The sequence below is a fragment of the Labrus mixtus genome, chromosome 6 (genome assembly GCF_963584025.1).
Source record: "Labrus mixtus chromosome 6, fLabMix1.1, whole genome shotgun sequence".
NCBI classification, from domain to species: Eukaryota; Metazoa; Chordata; class Actinopteri; order Labriformes; family Labridae; genus Labrus; species Labrus mixtus.
In genome coordinates this window covers 4,705,776-4,725,140 of record NC_083617.1, presented here as the reverse complement: position 1 = coordinate 4,725,140, position 19,365 = coordinate 4,705,776, and the positions used below count along the sequence as shown (strand labels likewise).

Below are 19,365 nucleotides of genomic sequence, written 5' to 3'. Positions count from 1 at the left end.
AAATATATCGTCTTACTGACTAAACTTTCACTAGAGCCTCATTTGGTGTCCTGTTTCGGTGACATCATCGCTCGCTGTACATTATAGGAAGACAACTTTTGAATCTATCACCATTTGTCGTCATTTCTTGCCACATGTTTAAAATACACCCAAATGTGTACAATATATTTAACAATCAGATTCTCAGTATGTATGAGAGATTATATGGAAATGTTTCCTTGAATAAAGGGCTCAATGATGAGTTCATAGCCCACAGAAAAGAGATCTCAGTTTCTCTGTTTGGCTTTTTTTTATTTTTTTTTTTATTCCTCCTAAACAAGCCCATTGAGTTCTTACAAACAGAGATTGTAATGAAGATGTGACCATAAATGGGCACTGTGGTTAATTGGATTTTTAGCTTGGAGCAAGTTGAGTGTTAGCTTAATTGTCGAAACACTATCTCCCTTCATCTTCTGTGTCTTTACATCAATTTGGAAAATCGCTTTCTTCTACTTTCCTTTCCCATCCCGTCCTCTGTCACGCCATCCCTCAGAGGCGAGCTCTTCTTCATCTCTTGCCCTTTCCCCGCTGCCTTCCTTTTTTTAAAAATAACACCATTATTCAAATAATTCAGTGATTTTTTTAATTTTTTTTAATTTTTTTAATTAGAGTCAGATGTGTGCTTTCCAGTTGTTGGGAAATTGTACCCCTAGCTGCAGCTGCTGAGCGTCTGTGTCAGCAAGAACTCGTGGAACAGCTGTAGCTGCAACACGGCCGATGAAATGACGAGCCTTCATAAAGCCATTCACTAATGTGCGAACGAGAGACCTTTCACTAACTGTTCTCTGCGTTGTGTCCGTCACAGGGGGACTCGGGGGAGGTCGGGCTTCAAGGAGACCCAGGACACAAGGTAGGCCACTCACTGATGAAACAGCTTAAAAAAAAAAGAAACTCTATCGTGTTGCTCTGCACTTAAAGCTGGATTGAAAAACTGTGATTTACATCCAGTCAGTTTTTTTTTTGTTTTTGATTCAAATCTATTTGAACTTTTACTACATGATTTTGACATCTGGCCGAGGAAGCAGGTGGAACTTTTTGCTGTATGTGATTTATGAAATCTGCCACTGCCCCTCTCTGAGATAGATTTTCTAACATCCCTGGATTGAATCACTGACTCGCTTTGTGTTAACCCCAACACAGCAACACAGAAAACAAAGCAATCTCAAAATCAAATCAAACCGGCAAGTGAGCGAATGTTTGGCACCGGGTGAATGGCGCTGCTGGCGCTGCTGCTGCTGCTGCTGCTGCAGAGACACAAGTCCAGTCCCGAGCAGCGGTGCCCCTTGTTTGGCCATGTGCCCCCGTTGGGCGCCGTTGGAAGTATTCATTGGTTGGAAGCCAGTGAGGGGATCATGTCCTTGTCACTGCACAAGCAACTTTTACTAGATGCTGGGGCTGTCTGTGCAGGAGGGGGGGGGGGGTCGGGTCCTGTTGGCTACTCGCTCGCTGTTGGGTGAAAAACAAATGGCTAACATAGCTGGATGCGTATTTGTGGTAACATGTAACCAACCGCTCCAGACCTGATCAGTTGGCGGCTCGTGGGCTGAATTTGGCCCTTTAACAACCTCAGTCAGAATCTTAAGTCATTAAAAGATACACATATGTTAACTTCTTTTACGATGTTAATAGAAATCTTTCAATAAGAGCCACCTTTAGAATGTAATTCTGCAGTAAAGAGCTTGCAAAGGTGAGGATTATGAAAGACCATAGTAGTAGGAATTTTTTTAATCCTTCCATCCGTTATGTCTGTTTTTATGAACAGAGATCAATATGGGTCATTGGTTTGGCTCGGTGGATGAAGCACGCGCCTCATGTTTTTAAAAGAAATCTGGCCTTTCTTAAAATAGTAACTGAATAGAGCTGGTCTACACCAAGCGGCAAAAAAAACAGTCTTGAAAAATGAAGCCAATGCAGTACCTCGAGTGTCCACTTGAGGCTGACTCCAGGAACACAGGAAGTCACATACACACAACAGCCAAAAAAGCCGTTTTTACAGCATAAATTAACATGTTTACAGCCTGGTACAAAATCGAAATAGGTCAATAAATAGGTCAGTTTATATTTTATGGACGATACATCCATTGTTTTTCCTGTAGTTGACATGATTGACAGGTGGGCGTGATGTACTGGGTCCTCAAGCTCCAGCTCTCAGCCTGTCGTTAGGTTGACTAAAAGTTAGACTGAGACAGGATTTCCAGCATGGCGGCTGCTGCTGATGAGCCTCCAGAGTCCCCTGCAGGAACAGACGGCTGACGTCACTCAGGCTTCAAACATTAATATTCACAGTGTATGGGCTACACACATCCAAGAGAGGGACAGACATTGCTTTGGAGTCAGACATTTAAATTGGGAGACAAATGCATATTCCTGTAAAGGGAGCTTTAAGAGTGCCTAAGTGCTCGTCTTGTTGTTATGGTCAGAAGAGAAAATTGCCTTTTTTATGTTCTTTTACCGGATAACTGTGTTGCTTTTTGTTTTCTGTGATATTGTCATCGGTAAGATTGTAGACAATCATATGTGACATTTTGGATCTCATCCTAATCTCCTTCAGTGGGGGGGGAGGGGACGGGTTGTCAAGTCACCAGAAACCACCACTTACTGTGACTATGCCTTAAAATTAGAAAGTGTTTTCATGTACTCGAAAGAGAAGTGGTGTGGATACTGTTCTCAGACATATGAAGAAAATACAGAGGCAATGAGAAATCCTATCCTCCTGATACTTCATTGCATTCAAGTGATCCGTTATGTGCTATGTGGATCACTGTGGAGGCAGTAAATAGGATCATTCCTGGATGTGGAAGATGGCTTAATCCTGGACCTATATCCACTGAAGATGTTAAGCCCACTGCGGGGTGACATATCTGCAGATGAAACGCGATACATGGAATATGAAATAACGCTTAATGGCAAAGCTCCATCCACTTGTGATATCTGAGTGGGGGTTCAAGAGCCGGCTAGAGCTGCTCCGTTACACAACGCTGCACAGGAGAAGTGAGCAGTAGAAGAAGTATTGATATTCATTCTAATGCACAAAACATGTCTGGTAATATTTCATCTGCAGATATGTCAATTTGTTGTGCGTAAAGCTTTTTCTGTTGCATGTGTTGTGCATCAGTGTGTGTGTGTGTGTGTGTGTAGCGATTTGGGTTGGGAACCGGAGCGTCCTACCAAAATATGGAAGTTGGTCTGGTAGCTGGAGAGGTGCCAGGTCAGTTCCTGAATATTGCCGAGGTGCCCTTGAACCACACCCCCAACATCTCTGACACGCTCCCCACTAATTCCACTCCACTAATGCATGTCCACAGGTCCTGTTTGTGCATGTGTGTGTTTTTCGGGCCTATGTGTGAAAAGCATGCGAGGGTAAAGACCAGAATTTCCCTCAGGGATTAATAAGGGTTTGTAAAATAAAATAAAAAGAATGATAGATCCTGATATCTGGCCCCTTAAAAAAGTCAAGTGCAGGTTTTAATTTATTGCAATTTGGTGTCAGTTTCACCTGTTTTCACGCCTCATCTCTTAACTTCTTTACACTGCCATCCGCTGTCTTATGCTTCCTCTGATATTCCATTTCAACTGCTTCTCTGGCCAGGTAACTTCTGTTCACGTTCTCACTTTCATAAGGACAGCTGTGAGGAGTCATGTGGTGATGCAGGGAGTCGAACTGTCAGGGAAATCTCTTATTTCATTTCAAATATGGCACCATATTAAGATTTTTTTTTTCCACGGGTCAGGAAAACTATATATTGCAGTATCATTATTTTATCCCAACAATTTCTTTGCTTTCTTACTTCTGTAGACGTATACCCACATGTGCTTTGTACAGATACACGTCTCAGACTCGTCTGGATGCCATACTGTGAGAACAACAATTTCACGCAGCTGTCTGTCCTGTAAGAGTGATGATATGGTTGACCTTGTCCCCTATAATGTGGCAGTTTGCTCAAGCTTTACGGGGCCCAGCTGAGGTCATGAGACTGTATAAGTTACACCCTTATAACAGAGCCAATACGTTCCAAGACGTCTCGCACACATTTTCTGGCAGGGTGTGTGGAAAGCAAAGGGCTGGGTCGCTGGAGAAGAATCAGTGATCAGGATGATATTTGTGGAAAAATAAATAAGCTCCAAACAGCTTATTCCCTGACTATGTATAATCTTACACACGCTATAGACTTTGCAGAAGCTTAAACTAAGCATCCAGCTATCTGGGCAAACAATATTGCTCTGAGTTTTGGTATCTGGTTCCCCAATGTGTTTTTGTATCAGCGTTAATGTAATACAAGTATTTTGCTCCTTTTGAAAGCTCAGATTTGAATTAAGCTGTGTGCAAATGTTAGCGCATGTAGGAGTCTATGAGGCCATGGTGGCATCTGTGTTGGTGATTGTCTCAGACTGGACACATTCCTGCAGTTGTGTGATCGGCTGTGTTGCTCAGATTTGCACGTTTATAAGGATTCATGTTTTACGGCTGCAACATTTGAGTGAGGGCTGCGATTGAATTACTCTCAATATAAACCTTCTTTTGTATAAAGAGGTACAATGAAGCACTGCACCATCAGTGGATGATTACTAAAAACACAACCTTGTAGCTGAAAAGCGCTGATTTCATTCACCTGGTGCCTTATTTTCTGTTTTTGCTTTTTCAGTTGTATTGCTTCCATGTTACAAAGAGAAAACTTTCTTCTTTTTGTTGTCTGTCAGCCACCATTCAAACTGGCTTTGTGCAATCATAAACATCATACAAAATTTCAAATGTGCCACTATCTGGCGGAAGTATGGCATTACAACCAGACGCTGGTAAAAATAATGGATTTTTTGTTTTTGTTTTTTTGAATGCTTTATTTTAGAATTTGGACAGCAACAATATTACAGAGCATTGTCAGTTTTCAGTTTGAAATATAAACATAAAGAACTAAATACAGTGCGGGAGAGATAAAGTGTGCGTTCAGAATTAATTAAAAAATATCAAAAAATTACTAGAGAGAGAGAAAAAATAGACAAACAAGCAAATAAAAGATTGAGCTAAATTAGATGAGGTTTGCTAAGACAAGACAACATCACAAGATCGCCTCCGCAGAATCGGTCTGCAAAAGTTTAATGGACATTTTTTTAAAGATGATTTTGGCTAGAAATGAGAAAAATCCGCTTGCTAGGAAAAGAGGTTTTGCAGTTTGTTAAATAACCCCTGCAGCCCTTCAGAGTACCCTTAGGTGTCCAAGCAGTCCCCTTTAAAAATCACTACCTTAACCTATTCAATAAGTAAAACACTCTACACAACAACCTTTTACACTGATAGCATTTCTCCTTTTTCTAGTTTTGGATCTTCAACACTAACCAAAAAATCTAATAAAAAAAAACTGTGACCAAGTTGGTGTCAAAGTGAGAAAAAAAATGAAATCCGAACTTTTCAAGAGTCCGTTCTTCACCTTTTAACTTTCCATCTTGTGATTGCAGGGGGAACTTGGATCAGAAGGGCAAAGGGGGATCGATGGGGAGAAGGTAAGTAGTACTATCTCCAGCAGACATATATTCCATACATGGCACATCAGCCAGATCTCGTTTCGTCAGGGAATCAATTCTTATAGGCTTTTCATTTTCTGTGAGATGCCCTGGGGAGGGGGGGGGGGGGGGGGGGGTCAGGCCGAAGAGCGTTTTTTTTTTCTGTGTGGCTGTTTGCAGGTGGCTGTCATATCTGAAGAAGATCTAAGTGTGTTCCAGCCCGCAGTGTCCTTCTGCAGTGAAAATAATTGATATGTATCCTACCATAGGCTCGGCATACTAATGGACTAAAACTAATTTCTCAAATTACTGTAAGGCCCTTCTAATGTCATTCCAGGTCAAACTTTATTGCATGCTTTTAAATCCGGCTGCAGTGATGAAACTAATGTACATCATGCATAAAGAAGCACTGGCAGATGAGCGTTCTTGCAGAAGCATTAGAAATGAATTCCCTTCCTCTCACCGTGTTAGTGAAGTTGTTTTAACCACGGGGAAAACAAGTGCACGTTCCTCTAAAAGCGTTAAATCAAAGGCTGCTTTATGTTGTGCTGCGTTTTGTTTGCCCTCAATGGGACAGTCTCAGTAGATGTTAGCTGTGCAGATGGTCAGTTAAAAAAGTGGCTCAATAAAGGGACTCCTTTTCATCACCATCAGCCCTCTGAGCAGACAAACAGCTGCCGCAGAAATCAACCTCTCTGCAGGCTCTGGACCTACACTTTGCTCTAACGGGGACTCGGGGGAGAAATCAGTAAAGAAAACAAGGAAACATGAAAAGAGTATTGAGCTTCTGCTGTACTCGAATTCAGTGGCGGTTCTAGACCACTTTTTACTGAGGGGGCCGAACTGGGGCCAGTTGTTTTGTCAGAGGGGAACATTAAACCCAGGTGAAAAATAGACAAAGATGATCGCTTTAAAAAATATATATTTATGCCATATAATAGCACACATCATTAAATACCATGATTTATATTTGTGTCAGTAACAGTATTTAATACTAGATTGTGAGTCCTGTTGTTGAGTCAAATACTGTGTATATTGTTATTAGGGGGGCTCTTCCTTTTGGAGGGGTGGCCACAGGGAGGACCAAGCTCAGTGTTACAGCGGCACTGGCCCTTGTTGGCCCCTGCCTACAACCGCCCATGCTCGAAGTAGAAGTATCTCAAACTATTTAGCACATGCAGAGGGGTTGCTCTTTGAAAACTCTCTAAAAGTGCAGTGACAAAAGCAGGACGGGTTTATAGAAGAATCCCTTCATCAGAGGGTAATGAGCTCCTTTTAATGCTTGGTTGTTTTGATGTCTACATTCAATTATAGGACGATGAAGTTCGTCCTTTGTTGATCTATGTGAGAGAGGAAGAAGGGGATTAGAAACCATAAAATGTAATAGATGTCCTTTTTGCAATTTAAAATTTTTCATGTAGATATTGAGTTGTGTAGGTTTTGAGTTTTATGATTGTAAAACACACGTTCGTTTGAAAGAGTTTGATTTTAGATAACAACCATATCAGAATGTAAAGAAGTAATTTTATATATATTCACATTTTGCAACAACAGCATTACTTAAGCTAATAGTTAATGGTGCAGCTCCTTGTGACTTCAAGGTGGAAGAAGTAGCTGATGGTGTTTTTAGGAAAAATGTCCTGAAACTTTCTGGGTGAGCGCAAACAGCAGAACTTTCCACTCAGATTTTACTCTGTCTCTTCCTGTCAGCCCCTTTAATAAATATACTGTGTGAAGTCGTGGTGAGCCGATGTGTGAATGCAGAAGGAACTATTCAGGAGAGTTCACAGTGAGTGAGCAGACGGGGATGATGACTTTAAAATCTTGTGACCGGTGCCAACCGGTGCGATGGTGGTCCACATGAAGAAGCTGCCCCTTTCTCTGCTTGCCAATATGTTCTTTTCAATTCATTCATTGATACCGCGAATGACTTCAAAAACATTTCTATGAAGGCAAAAAACTTGAATTTTATGGTCGGACTCTGTCTCTCTTTCTGTCCCTGCGGTTGCCATATTTGGTGAAACCAACTAACCTTACTGAAAAAGTAACTATTGAAAAACTGATTTCAAAATAAAAGGAACCAAAAGGAAACGTTTGAGTGGAGTCCAGACATCATTCAGGTAGAAAAATCAATCCTTTCAAGTTGGGATTCTGCTCCTGTCAGACAGGGAAACTTCCCACTGTGAGGAACAGATCTGAATATGAAACATAGGAAGATGTCTGTCTGTCAGGTGTGCATGTGTGAAAACACACCTAATGTTACTGTACTCTTCATCAATCAGGACTAGAGGAGCTGATGAATTCAGAATAATCAGCTCACACAAAAGTTTCTGTGCTCTGATTGTTCCACATTGATTTCCTCTCTCTGTCATCAAGTGCCCTCAGTATTTCCCTCATTTACACATAAAAAGACGCCGTGTATAAATGTTACATGGCAGGTTCAAAACTCGAGCGTCAGTCTGTTTTCTCACCACCTCCTTTGCCTGTCTTGTACCAGAGTAAGTAACAATTGGCAGCTTGAAAAGCCAGTTGACGTCATGCGGACATTTGCATATGAATGACATGATCAAGTTTATTTACATAGAAATCTGAAGGAGTAGCGAGACCACCAAACTGGAAATTAACTCCCACCTCATCAAGGAATGACTGATTTGTTGTCATAATATTATACACAAACTGTGACGGGGGTGTACATAGTTTTTTTTTATTTTTTATTTTTTTCATTGATTGCTACCGGCGCTGCAGCAATCAAGAGGAAAAGAGTGACAGAGCTGAGAGCGAGCGCTTCCTTCTCTGCTCACTGGTTGCCCCCCCTTGGCTCCAGTTGACTGGACATTCATGGTCTACAAACTGGAAACAGCTGGGAGCTTGTTCACTGAGACTGTTGAGTTCTCTTTTCCAAGAAAGGCAGCTGCTTTAAACTTTCCAAGAAGCAACCGGTTGATGTCATTTGCTAATTTGCATATCAGTACAGGGAGTCCCACCTTGCTCTATTTGTCACCAAACAAGTAAGCTTGACATTGTGTTCATGGCCGTGAGTAGTTTTACAGATTTGTTGCTTTTGGGGATTTAGCGTCACAAGGGGCTGTCTGAAATGTGTAGTGAGTCGCTAAGTTGGCAGCATTAGAGCGAGGGCCTGCTAAGAGGCTGCCACCCTTTGCTTTGTGTGTTTGTGTGTGGAAGGCATTGTGGTATAGTAGTCTGGAAACATCCGGTTACCAGAAAGAAGATTCTCATCAGTATGTCGATGATGTAAGGATGAGTATCAAGAGCTGGTTATTTTTGGTCCCTGTATGTTATTGGTTCCCGTATCCGAGACAAATTTCTCTAGAGGGAGACAAATAAAGAAACATTGACCAAGTGGTGGTCCTATCTGCTTTTCATGTTAAAGAGGACATATTATCCCCCTCCTCCACCTTTTCAAACAGTCCCCCTGTGGTCTAAATGAAACATCTGTGCTGTGCGTTGGTCAAAATATAACATGAATCAAGCACCAGAGGAGGTTTGTGACCCTGTATAAACCAGCTCTCTCAGAACGCTCCGTTTTGGTGTGTGTGTCTCTTTAAATGTAATGACCCCCCCCCCCCCCCCCCCCTGAATTTTCCAGGTAGACATCACTCCTCTGTAGAGAGAATAATAATGTTGGATCTGCGCAAAAGTTCTGTTCTAGGCTGGGTGTGGAGTCCATGGGTGGAGATATTAGGGCAGGAGAGGGGATTTCTTTTTTTTACCAGAATCCCACTGTGACATCACAAGGAGAGCAAATTTGAAACTGAGCATTTTCCTCTGTGTTGTCAGACTTATGCGGACCACAAACAAAGGACTGGATGGGTTTATTTCACATTTTGTTGGTCTGTAGACACTCACACACAAATATATGTTCAAACAAACTGTAAAAGTGGATTTTTCAAAATCCAGTATGTCCCCTTTAAGATTCTGGAGGGCTTTCCTTTAGCTTTGGCTGTTGGCAAAACAGCTGACCAGTCACTTAATTACAGCCGCAGCTATTTCTACCCATGAAAAACGTTTTAAATAGTTTTGATCAAAAAGTTGCGGCTCGCTTTCCCGGTACATTTTCTAAGCACTCACCTCCAGTTCACAATTAATAGACAGTGATAAAGTATTGATAAGTATCTGTACCTTTACACAGTATCTGTATTGATATTTGTATTGATAAAATCCTAACAACACCCATCCCTGCTGGTGTAGCAACCTCTAGTGTTGAAAAATTAAGACAATATGGAAGTGGAAAAAGTGTGGCTATTCGAGTTTTCACTTGAGGCTCGCTTTAAAATGCAAGGAATCACCATGAGGTGTCATATTGAAATGTTACAGCAGACATTAACGTTTGGTATCAATTGCTATTTTCTTAATTGGCTCAAACTCTACAGGGCTGAATTGTTTTAGAACTTTAGAATCCTTTTTTCATTTTTTTTTAAACATAACATGTAGATTTATTCATGAATTAGCATAGCTAGGGATGAAGCTGAGTGGACTGACAAGTGGACATGTTGTAGCCGGTTGCCTGGAGACCTAAGGCCCGTCTCAGCTCTACCTCTTTGCCTGTTTTTTGATTGATGAAGTTAGGTTGAGATAGTGTTTCCAATATAGTCAGCAGCATCTTTGTGCTTCAAAATGTCTCTTCAGAAAGCAGTGAGGTTACATCTCTGACGCTACGGGACAAAAATCTGTTTTCATCGAAGGGTATCAGGAGAGGAGACTTGTTTTTGATCTCTGTGCATCCCATGTTGGTTGGTCTGGCTTTCCTCGGTCACGCTCACTTGACTCACTATTTCTACCCTCCAGGGATTTATTATATTGTGCCCCAATTCTTTGAGGGATGTGAAAACAAAGGAAAGTTTGAGAGATGGGGACTGCGTTTGTGAAGCATTGCTTCTTGCAGGGCTTGTTTGTCGAGCTTTGAAGACAGCCATTTAGAATAGGAATGGATGGCTCGGGAATGTGTTTAGCCTTGCTTGGCACAAAAACAGACAGTGCAGTTAAATCAAAAGTGAAAGAGATATGTTGCTGTGTTTTGTTTTGCTGGAAATCCTGTAACCAAGACATAGGAGAGTCACCAGAGCTTTCTCTGTATAGCTAACGTGTATTAAACACCCCAATGGTCCTGTCTTTGTGCTACACACCGAGTGATGCCATTCAGTGACACATCTTGGCTAAATTAGGTCATAGGAAAGTCAGCAGTGGATGAAGTTTAGAAGCAAAATGTGCACAAAACGCTTCTTCTTTTTTTTACCACTTGTGCTGTAATTTCTCTGTCATATCACCGTAGACATGTTTCCATCACGGCCTGAGGATGTTACTCACATATTGCGTTAGGTAGTTCCAGCTCAACCCAAGTTGCTTTATGCAAAAACAAGTGTTTGTGGCATGGAGTGGGACTGGAAGAGAGAGGGGCCGTTCTCCATATTGCAAGTCACAGTACCATCAAAACATTTTGAAGCAGTAAAAAAAATAGTTTTCTAAATGTTGCAAAGTACGATACATGTCTGTTCAGAATACCCTAAAATCTATACACCGTCGCGACCAGTATACAAGTTCAAAATACTGAGATATGTGTTGTCATGGCCACAATTGCAGCCACCATCATCACCCAGTGCAGGTGACCTGATTCACCCTAGAGATGTGTCATCATTGTGTACTGCGGGTGAGTCATCGTGCTTAGATAGCCCGCATGGATACATAATGATGCGGACCAGGCTGACGGTGTCATTTTGACAGCTTTTCTCCCTCATTAGGTCATAATCATGCATTCAAAGAAAACAGTGGTCTACTGATGAAGTAAATAAACCTTGTGGAGTGCTGGGTTGATTGAAAAGACTCCTCAATTAAAAAGTGACCAGTGGAGGTGGGTAGCGCTACTCTCGGCAATAAGTCTGAGGCTGTGGGTTCGTACTTCACAACATTCAACATTACTGAGAGCTCAATTACTGCACTGGTAGTCAGCAGGATTGCAAACTCGACACGGCAAAAGACAGAACTAGAAAGAGCTACACAGCTGCAGAGGACTGCATGATGTGGACTCTGCTGAGCTCATTGGTGCACAATGATCCAACACATTACATTTTCCCTTCATGTACCCTTGAAAGCCTAGAAATCTCAGCTCCAATACAGTCTCCTTACCTCTAAAATTACAGCATAAATCAAGCTGTGATGGGCTGTTCATTAGTACTCCTCCCAGCTTTTGTGCTGTTTTCTGTGATTTATTTGAATTCATGACCCGACCCCTTGCATTTGATTTAGATTAATATGAAAGCAGGACACTGGAATAAAAGACGTGAGCTAACATGGCCCCACGCCTCATCAGTGAACATCGGCCACCACTGGATTAATGGGTTAAAAACCAGTATCCCCAGTGCCTCCAGAAGTGGGGGTGGATGACGTTGAGCCTCATCAGTGAAATACGACCGCAATAAGGCTGACGGTGTTGCCGGTTAATCACCTGCAGTAATCAGTTCCCGGGGACTTAAAAGTCCAGGAGATGTTATTTAAAGGACCCAGACTGTACATGTAATGTGACTCTAATACAGACATGTCCTTTTTTTTGTTGTCTGTAAAACCGTGGTTACTGTGACAGTGGATCATGTTAGTATAGATTTATAACTATTTCTCTAATTTCTACATCAGCTCTACTTAAATATATGTTTAACTGAAATGTAAATCTGCAACTAACTTTCCCAAAAACAGTATTTTTTTAAAATTCATGAGGATAATGGGCAAACATCTGAGGTTGGATTAGAGTTCTCTTTAAAAATAATTGTATAAATCCACACTGAAACTGACAAAAACTTAATTAAATGCTCTCATTAGAAATATAGCTGATATTTAATTTAAACAATTAGTGGTTGGAATTCAATTCAAACCTTTATTTATTCTTTAAAGGACATTTAGGTTTTACCTCATTTTCAAAGCTGTTGAGATTACAAGCACATTAAAACAACAACAAAGACTTATAACCTATTAACAAAAACCACTGAGATCCATTAAAACTGTTACAATTTGAAACAAATTGGCTAGAAATCAAATTCCTAAACTCTGCAAACTCCGATCTTTAGAGTCTACTCGAGGGTTTTCCATCAAATTTGGGGGCATCAAAAGAAAATGCAGATTTACCGAGTTCAGTGAAAGCTCGAGGGAATTTAAGAACGAGCCAATCAGAAGATCGTGTCATGTACTGTAGCTGCCCGGATTCCCCTCCAACAGGTCTGTGACATAAGCTGGAAGTTTTCCATTAAGGGCCTTGAAAAGATATAAAAACCAACGCTTGTTGCGTCGCTCTTCAAGAGAAGGCCGACCGACCTTCTCATACAGCTCACAGCGATGAGTGCTGAATCTATCACCAGTTATTAATCTGAGGACTCCTTTTGTCTATTTAAAAGAAATGTGAGTTTCAGAGCCAGGTGCAAAAAGTACAAACAGAAGGTAAAGCTTACAATATTTATAATAAATATGACATGTGCTATATTAAATATAAACGCACAAAATGGAGTAAATGAGTATAAAAAAAAGGATAGTTTGGCATAAATCCTGAGAGGGAAGGTAAAAATAGAAAATAAAAAAGTATAATATTCATAAAAACAATGTATCACAGAAATAAACTTGGTTTACAAATTCAGTCAGCCTATTTACCATGAATACCAGAGTGTATTACCCGACCTGTCCCTTTACTGCAATTAGCTCATATTCCATTTTTATAGCGAGTGTGTTATTTAAGGCTCGAGGAGACACCTGAGACGCCAGAATGCTATCTATGAGCATGTGATCTGGTATCGTTTTCCAGATACACGTCCCGCGGGACGGGAGGAGTGCACACACAGGAGTGTTATCCTGCGGGCCGATCCAAGTTACATTTGTGGATACATGATGTTCAGTGAAGTGTCGTAGAAAGAAGAAGTCAAGCAACACCGATAGAACACGATATTCTCCGCACGAGGGGGGGGGGGGGGGGGGGATCTCTGACAGTGTGCCGTACTCCGATATCCTCACACCACGGCCCTGTGTTGAGGTTACCTCGGTAATAACATTAAGTGATACACATGCTAAGCTACCTTTTCTGGCTTGTAGTCTCTAGTCCTTTGGTAGTATTCCACACTGTATATGTTGGTGTGGCGCTGAGCAAATGGAAAGTCACAAAAGGCATTTCCTGCTCTAACCTCTCTGGCATTTGTAGGCCAGCCCTCAAGGTATCGATGTTACCTCGAGATCCTATTCCGCAGAGCTTTAAAGGAACTGTCATTCAGTATTACAACATTTCCCCCACCAGAATGCTCTGAATACTTAATACATCTACCATTTTTAAATCCAGTCTCGCCCCAATAGACCGGACCCAGTTTGGTGATGATTAAATTGTGCTCAGTAACTAAAAACCTGCAATCGCTCCACCTCCTGTCAGACTGGGGGCAGTGACCTGCAGCTGCTCTGGTTGGTTTAAAGGTATAAGTAAACCTAATTAGACCGCATTTGTACATCCCCGCTCCTCTGGCTCGGTTTTATTTGCTCGCCCTTTCAGTCGTCCTGTGCTGGGGAGTTTGCCAGATTGGTCTTGTGGCCCCCGCCGCTGCAGGAGTGACGAGACACAGTGGTGTGTGTAATTAGCAGGCGAGTGTACACAGCTCCCCACAGTGTTCTGACCTCGTGCTGCAGGAGCGACAGCCACACAGCCGGCAACGAGCCTGTTCCCAGCCTCCTTCCTCCTTCTCCTGTAAAAATGCAACAAAAGCCCACAGCGTGCAACAAACGGCTCACAATATATCCCAGCCCCTCCGGTCTTCATATCCCTCCATGCCGCCGAGCGACTGAATTGGGCCTGTGTGGGCTCAGGACCGAGTCCGTGAGGCAGGAGGGCTGCGTCTGAACTAGGCAATGGTGTGGAAGATAGGATGTTAAAACAAAACAACAACAACAGAATCTTCTCCCTGAAGAGGTCATTAAATATTTCCTAACTCAGAAAGACTCTTCTTGACAGCAATCAACATGCTTCATAATTTAATAATTTACTGCTGGTCAGTAGAGACTGTAATGTTATAGTTATAAACAACTGCAAAAAAAACAACAACCCATTAGACCTAAAGTGTCTTCTTTAAATAAGATTATTTATTTCACAGTGTTTGAGAATTAAAACGACTTGTTTCATGCAATTACTGCTCGTGTGGATGCAACGATGGTAGTCTCTAAACAGTGTGTTTAATCCTCAGTTTGGTAAGAAGTACCTAATTTTTTTTTTTAACTGCATGGTTTGAAAATAAAAAACCTCGTTTCCAAAAAATTAAAAACACGATGGGTGTTTGGAAGTCTCTCGTCCGGGACAGAATAGTGTCTGATTCTAACGCAGGGTCGTCTGAGGACATGAAGATCACGGCCACCCGACATTGTTTTTTTTTAGCCTTGTTCCTTTCATACAGAGATTTCTTCAAGTTCTCCGTATCTTATATTCTATACAGTAGATGATAAAATCCTCAGATTCTTTGTGGTGTCTATAACTCACCCCCTTTGAGAATCAGACACCTGGACACTGCAATCTGTCTAATCGTGCAAACTGGTCAACGTTTTTGTTCATATTGAGCCTTATTAATACACTAATTGTAAATATTGTTTATATCTTTAAGTTGCTGCGCTTTGTACATATCTTATTAATCTTGTCCTACTTGGTACTTACTGCTTATTTTATCATCTCTATTCTATTTTTACATTCTTAAATTAGTTCTATATTTCCTGCTGCTATATTGTGTTTAAGAGCAACTGTATATTTGTGACTTTCGTTGCTACAGTCCACACTTCTTTACAACATGTTGCTGCCATCAAACACAACAATTAAATTCCACAGCTTCAACATTTGTTACATCCCCGGAGGTGATGTCACAGAGCGCCGCCTCAGAGTTAAAAATGTTTTAACTTCTGCGCAGGGTGAAAAAGTAAAATTTGATTTGACATTATGAAGCTTTGATATTTGACAAGCAAGTGTTCGTGCAAGAACACTAAATACTTTTAATCACAGCAGCGACTCGAAGTTAATTTAGAGAGGCTGGTTCACAGTAACAGATGTAGGATGGAAAAACAAGACGTGATAGAGAAACTGGTTAATTGTGAATCTTCCGTTTTTTGAGTCGGTTTTTATGCAAACATTTTGCAAGACTGCCAAAAAAAAATCTTCAGCCAAACATATTCAGCACTCGCTTTTAATTCTGCTGGTTTCTTGTTTTGTGCGTGACTACAGACAGGTCCAGATGCTGTGCAGCTCCGACAGGTCCTGACACAAAAACCAAAACATCCCCTGAATAATCTCGCAGCCAAGACAAACTTTTTATCAAAGAAACTTCGATTTTTAATTTTGTTAGCAAACCCAGTCTGTAGTGATGCTAAAGTAACAACCACAGGCACACCCATACTGAGTTTAGAAATAGATTTGTTAACATTTTGAAAAGTTTGATGAATTCATAATCTTTTATGTGAAACCAACCCTTTTTTTGACCGTGGTACTCAGAATATTTACCAGCAGAACACATTTTTCTGGCACACAGATTAGCCAGCGATGATGCTCAGAAACTTCACTGTAAGACAGGATCCAGTACAGTATGATTGACGGAGCTTCTGACTGACCTACATTTGTTTACTGATAAGTACGGTTGCCATGGGAATATTAGCTCACTGTCTTCACATTTCTGAAAGCATCAAAACAGTGCCCTGTCATCTCCTCTGTATTGTGTCTGCAGGCGAAGCTCATCCTGCTACAATGATGTAAAACATAAAGAAGTGTTGATGATGATTCATAACTAAACTTTTAGAGCATTAATTAGTAGTTCTTATTGAAGCTGACAGCCCTAAGCAGAAGATGTGGTTTCATGATGTAGCACCTGTATGAATAGTGCTTTAGAGCCTTCATTTAACAGGTTTAACCTTCTATATGAAACGTACAGAATCAACCAGTTTAACCTTAATGTGTTGATCTTTTTATGTGTTGTTGGTTTCTGAAACTGGTTGCTGTGCTCATGATCACTAAATGATGACTAAGTGTGCAATCTTAATACAGCCATCCATTCATCCATTCATTTTCTTTATCGCTGGAGCTGATCCCAGCTGTCAGTGGGTGAGAGGCGGGGTTACACCCTGGACTGTTCTCTGGCCAATCACAGGGCTGACATGTGGAGACAGACAATCAGCCACACCCACATTCACACCTACGGACAATTTAGAGTCACCAGTTAACCTAACGAGCATGTCTTTGGACTGTGGGAGGAAGCCGGAGAGAACCCACACATGCACGGGGAGAACATGCAAACTCCCCACATATAGAGGCTCTAGTCAGACGGGGACTTGAACCAGGAAGCTCATCGCTGTGAGGCAACATAGCAAACCACTGCACCACCATGCAGCTGCCTTAATCCATTATAATACAAAATATACTAAAACATAAGTTCAGTAAACATAAAAGTATAGTTAAAGTAATTAAGTAGTAGTAGATCACTTCTTAATTTCTGGGAAGGCACTTTAAAGTCTTTATTTGTGATTTTTCACACTTAAATATAATATAAATCAAGTATATCCTCTGAAAATAACTCTGTGAGTCATGACTGTCTACAATGGGTGTAACACCCGAGTCCCGCTGTCTGTGATGTTTTCAGAGTTTTCAGAGTCCTATCTTCACTTTGTTTACATCGCCGGGATGGCAGGCTGACTCCTCCCCTCGTGTATAAAAGTTGTTTAATTGAGGGACTAGAGAAAAGAAGAATAACATACTGTACTCACTGCTTAACTGTGTTTCTAGATCACGCTCATTTCAGGTAAATTTACATGCAGTGTGAAGATACGAGCATAATAAAGATCGCTAGCATTAGCATGCTAACACAACAATGCAGCGCGAGTTGTTTTGGTTTCATGCTGGTGCTCAAGGGCGACATCTGCTGGATCAAAACATCACATATAAAGCCTTTAATGTCAGGTTTCTTTTAATGCTCTTCATGTTCTTAGACCCTGCAGGTTGAATGAAATACACTTTGGTCATGGACAGAACATGAAGTTGTTTACGTCCTGATGCTCCTTCATATCCACCGCAGCTCTGCTAATGACTGCTTCTGGATCCCCTTCTGTCAGATCGCCCCGCTAATGTGTTTAGCCCGTCGATTTTAAATAAAGTATTGGCCTCTCATGTGTAGCTATGAGTATGACACAGCTGCCCTATTATGACGCCGTGCGTGGGCCCGAGGACTTACATAGAGTGACACAAATGGGAGAACAATCATGTCACAATAAGTGCAACTTATAGCTGCATTAGCTGCCATTAGCATAGGGGAAATCATTTGACACCATCACTGCTTTGGCTTCTGTTTGTTAAATGTTCAACGTGGGGCTTGCAGGGGAAGAGGCGATGAATTAGTCATGCCTCTGGTGCAGTCAGACTTAATGTGATAAAGGTAGGTAATCATCTTCTGCAGATATATAATTCACTATTAATAGCCCTTCTAACTCTAAATTTAACCGTGACAAATGATTGCATTTCTGAGTCATTTTTTACAGACGGCTCGCGCTCCCCCCATCTTTCTTGTTTCCCGGCTAACCTATTTCAAAGACTTGCTGCTACTGGCCCAAATATGTCACACCTAACAAGGCATTGCTGCAAAATTTAGCCTGTCAATATGTGTCAAGCCTCATTCATCAGCGATCATTCTTTATCTCGACTGTCCTTCTTCTTTCACATTTTCACCGCGCCGGCGAGGATTGACTTTGCCCAGAGCTCACGTTTGTACGATTCCAACCCCCCCCCCCCCCCCCCCCCCCCCCCCCCAACCCCCCCCCAGGTCATGTGCTTCAAGGTGTAAAAGCAATGACAATCACAGTCCCCGCTAAGAGAAGGAAAACAGAGTGAAGGGTAAGGGCAGGAACTGTGTAAGCAGCTGATTGTGAATCTCTCTCTAAGCTTAAATTTGGTCCACGCGGCGTGTCTGATGATTGACATTATCTGCTGCTCTCATTGACTGGTTGTGACAGGCATGAGGAGGCTCACACCTGACCTGCATGAGATACTACTGAGTGTCAACCCACTGACATACAGTAACAAATGTTGGCTTCCCCCCCCCCCCCCCCCTAAACATCAACAAACCTGCCATCCTCTCTGAGAAGAATATACTCCAATTTATTGTATATTTTCTTTGTTCCCAGGGTGTGAAAGGTGACCCAGGGCCGCTCGGGCCAGTCGGTCCTAAAGGAAGAAAAGTGAGTGATACAGGAAGACGTGGACAAAAAAAAAAACACAACCATTGTTTTCTTTTTTTTTTTCTTATCAATGAATATAGACACTTGAGACACTTCCATGAGCTGTAATCTGAGTCTGAATTACATGTTTTTCCAATCTGTTTGAAGTGCAGCTATGATTGCTATCATAACTTAGCAAGACCCGACTGATGGTCATATCGTGTAGGCATTATCCCGGCTGAGTGAAAACATCCAGCTCACTGTGTGTGTAGATTACGTTGTATTCATGGGGATAGCTTTTTGAAATGAGCATACCCACATAAATCACTTCACCTTGCCTTTTCTAAGCACTTTTTATTAGCCGAATAAAGCCTATGGTAAAGATGTGGATCGCACACTATGGCTTAGGTCAAGGTTCAAGGTTGTCTTTATATTGTCCCTGTGAGAGGGTCATTTGTTTTGCAGTCAGCAGGAATATGCATACAGTACACACGGCCAGCAATCAGCGTCCAACATGAGAATGACACCAAGAATCGAAAAAAATCGATTCATGTACAAATTGAGCGACTTATTTTGTGAGATTTCTTTTTTTGGGGGGCTGATCAGTCACTTCCTGCTAAGTGGTTT

At 41.6% G+C, this 19,365-nt stretch overlaps 1 protein-coding gene across 7 annotated transcripts in view; it reads left to right on the top strand.

Moving 5' to 3' along the window:
* The window catches only part of LOC132975194 (collagen alpha-1(XIX) chain-like), a 136,285-nt gene that overhangs the window by 28,587 nt on the left and 88,333 nt on the right, over nucleotides 1-19,365 (top strand). For 5 of the 7 annotated variants that reach the window (XM_061039578.1, XM_061039579.1, XM_061039580.1 and 2 more), the window contains exons 10-12: nucleotides 845-889; nucleotides 5,491-5,535; nucleotides 18,706-18,759. In XM_061039578.1, the coding sequence (XP_060895561.1) occupies nucleotides 845-889; nucleotides 5,491-5,535; nucleotides 18,706-18,759 (144 nt within the window). The remainder of the gene's footprint in view (nucleotides 1-844; nucleotides 890-5,490; nucleotides 5,536-18,705; nucleotides 18,760-19,365) is intronic. The other 2 variants (XM_061039582.1, XM_061039581.1) reach the window with 1 other exon arrangement.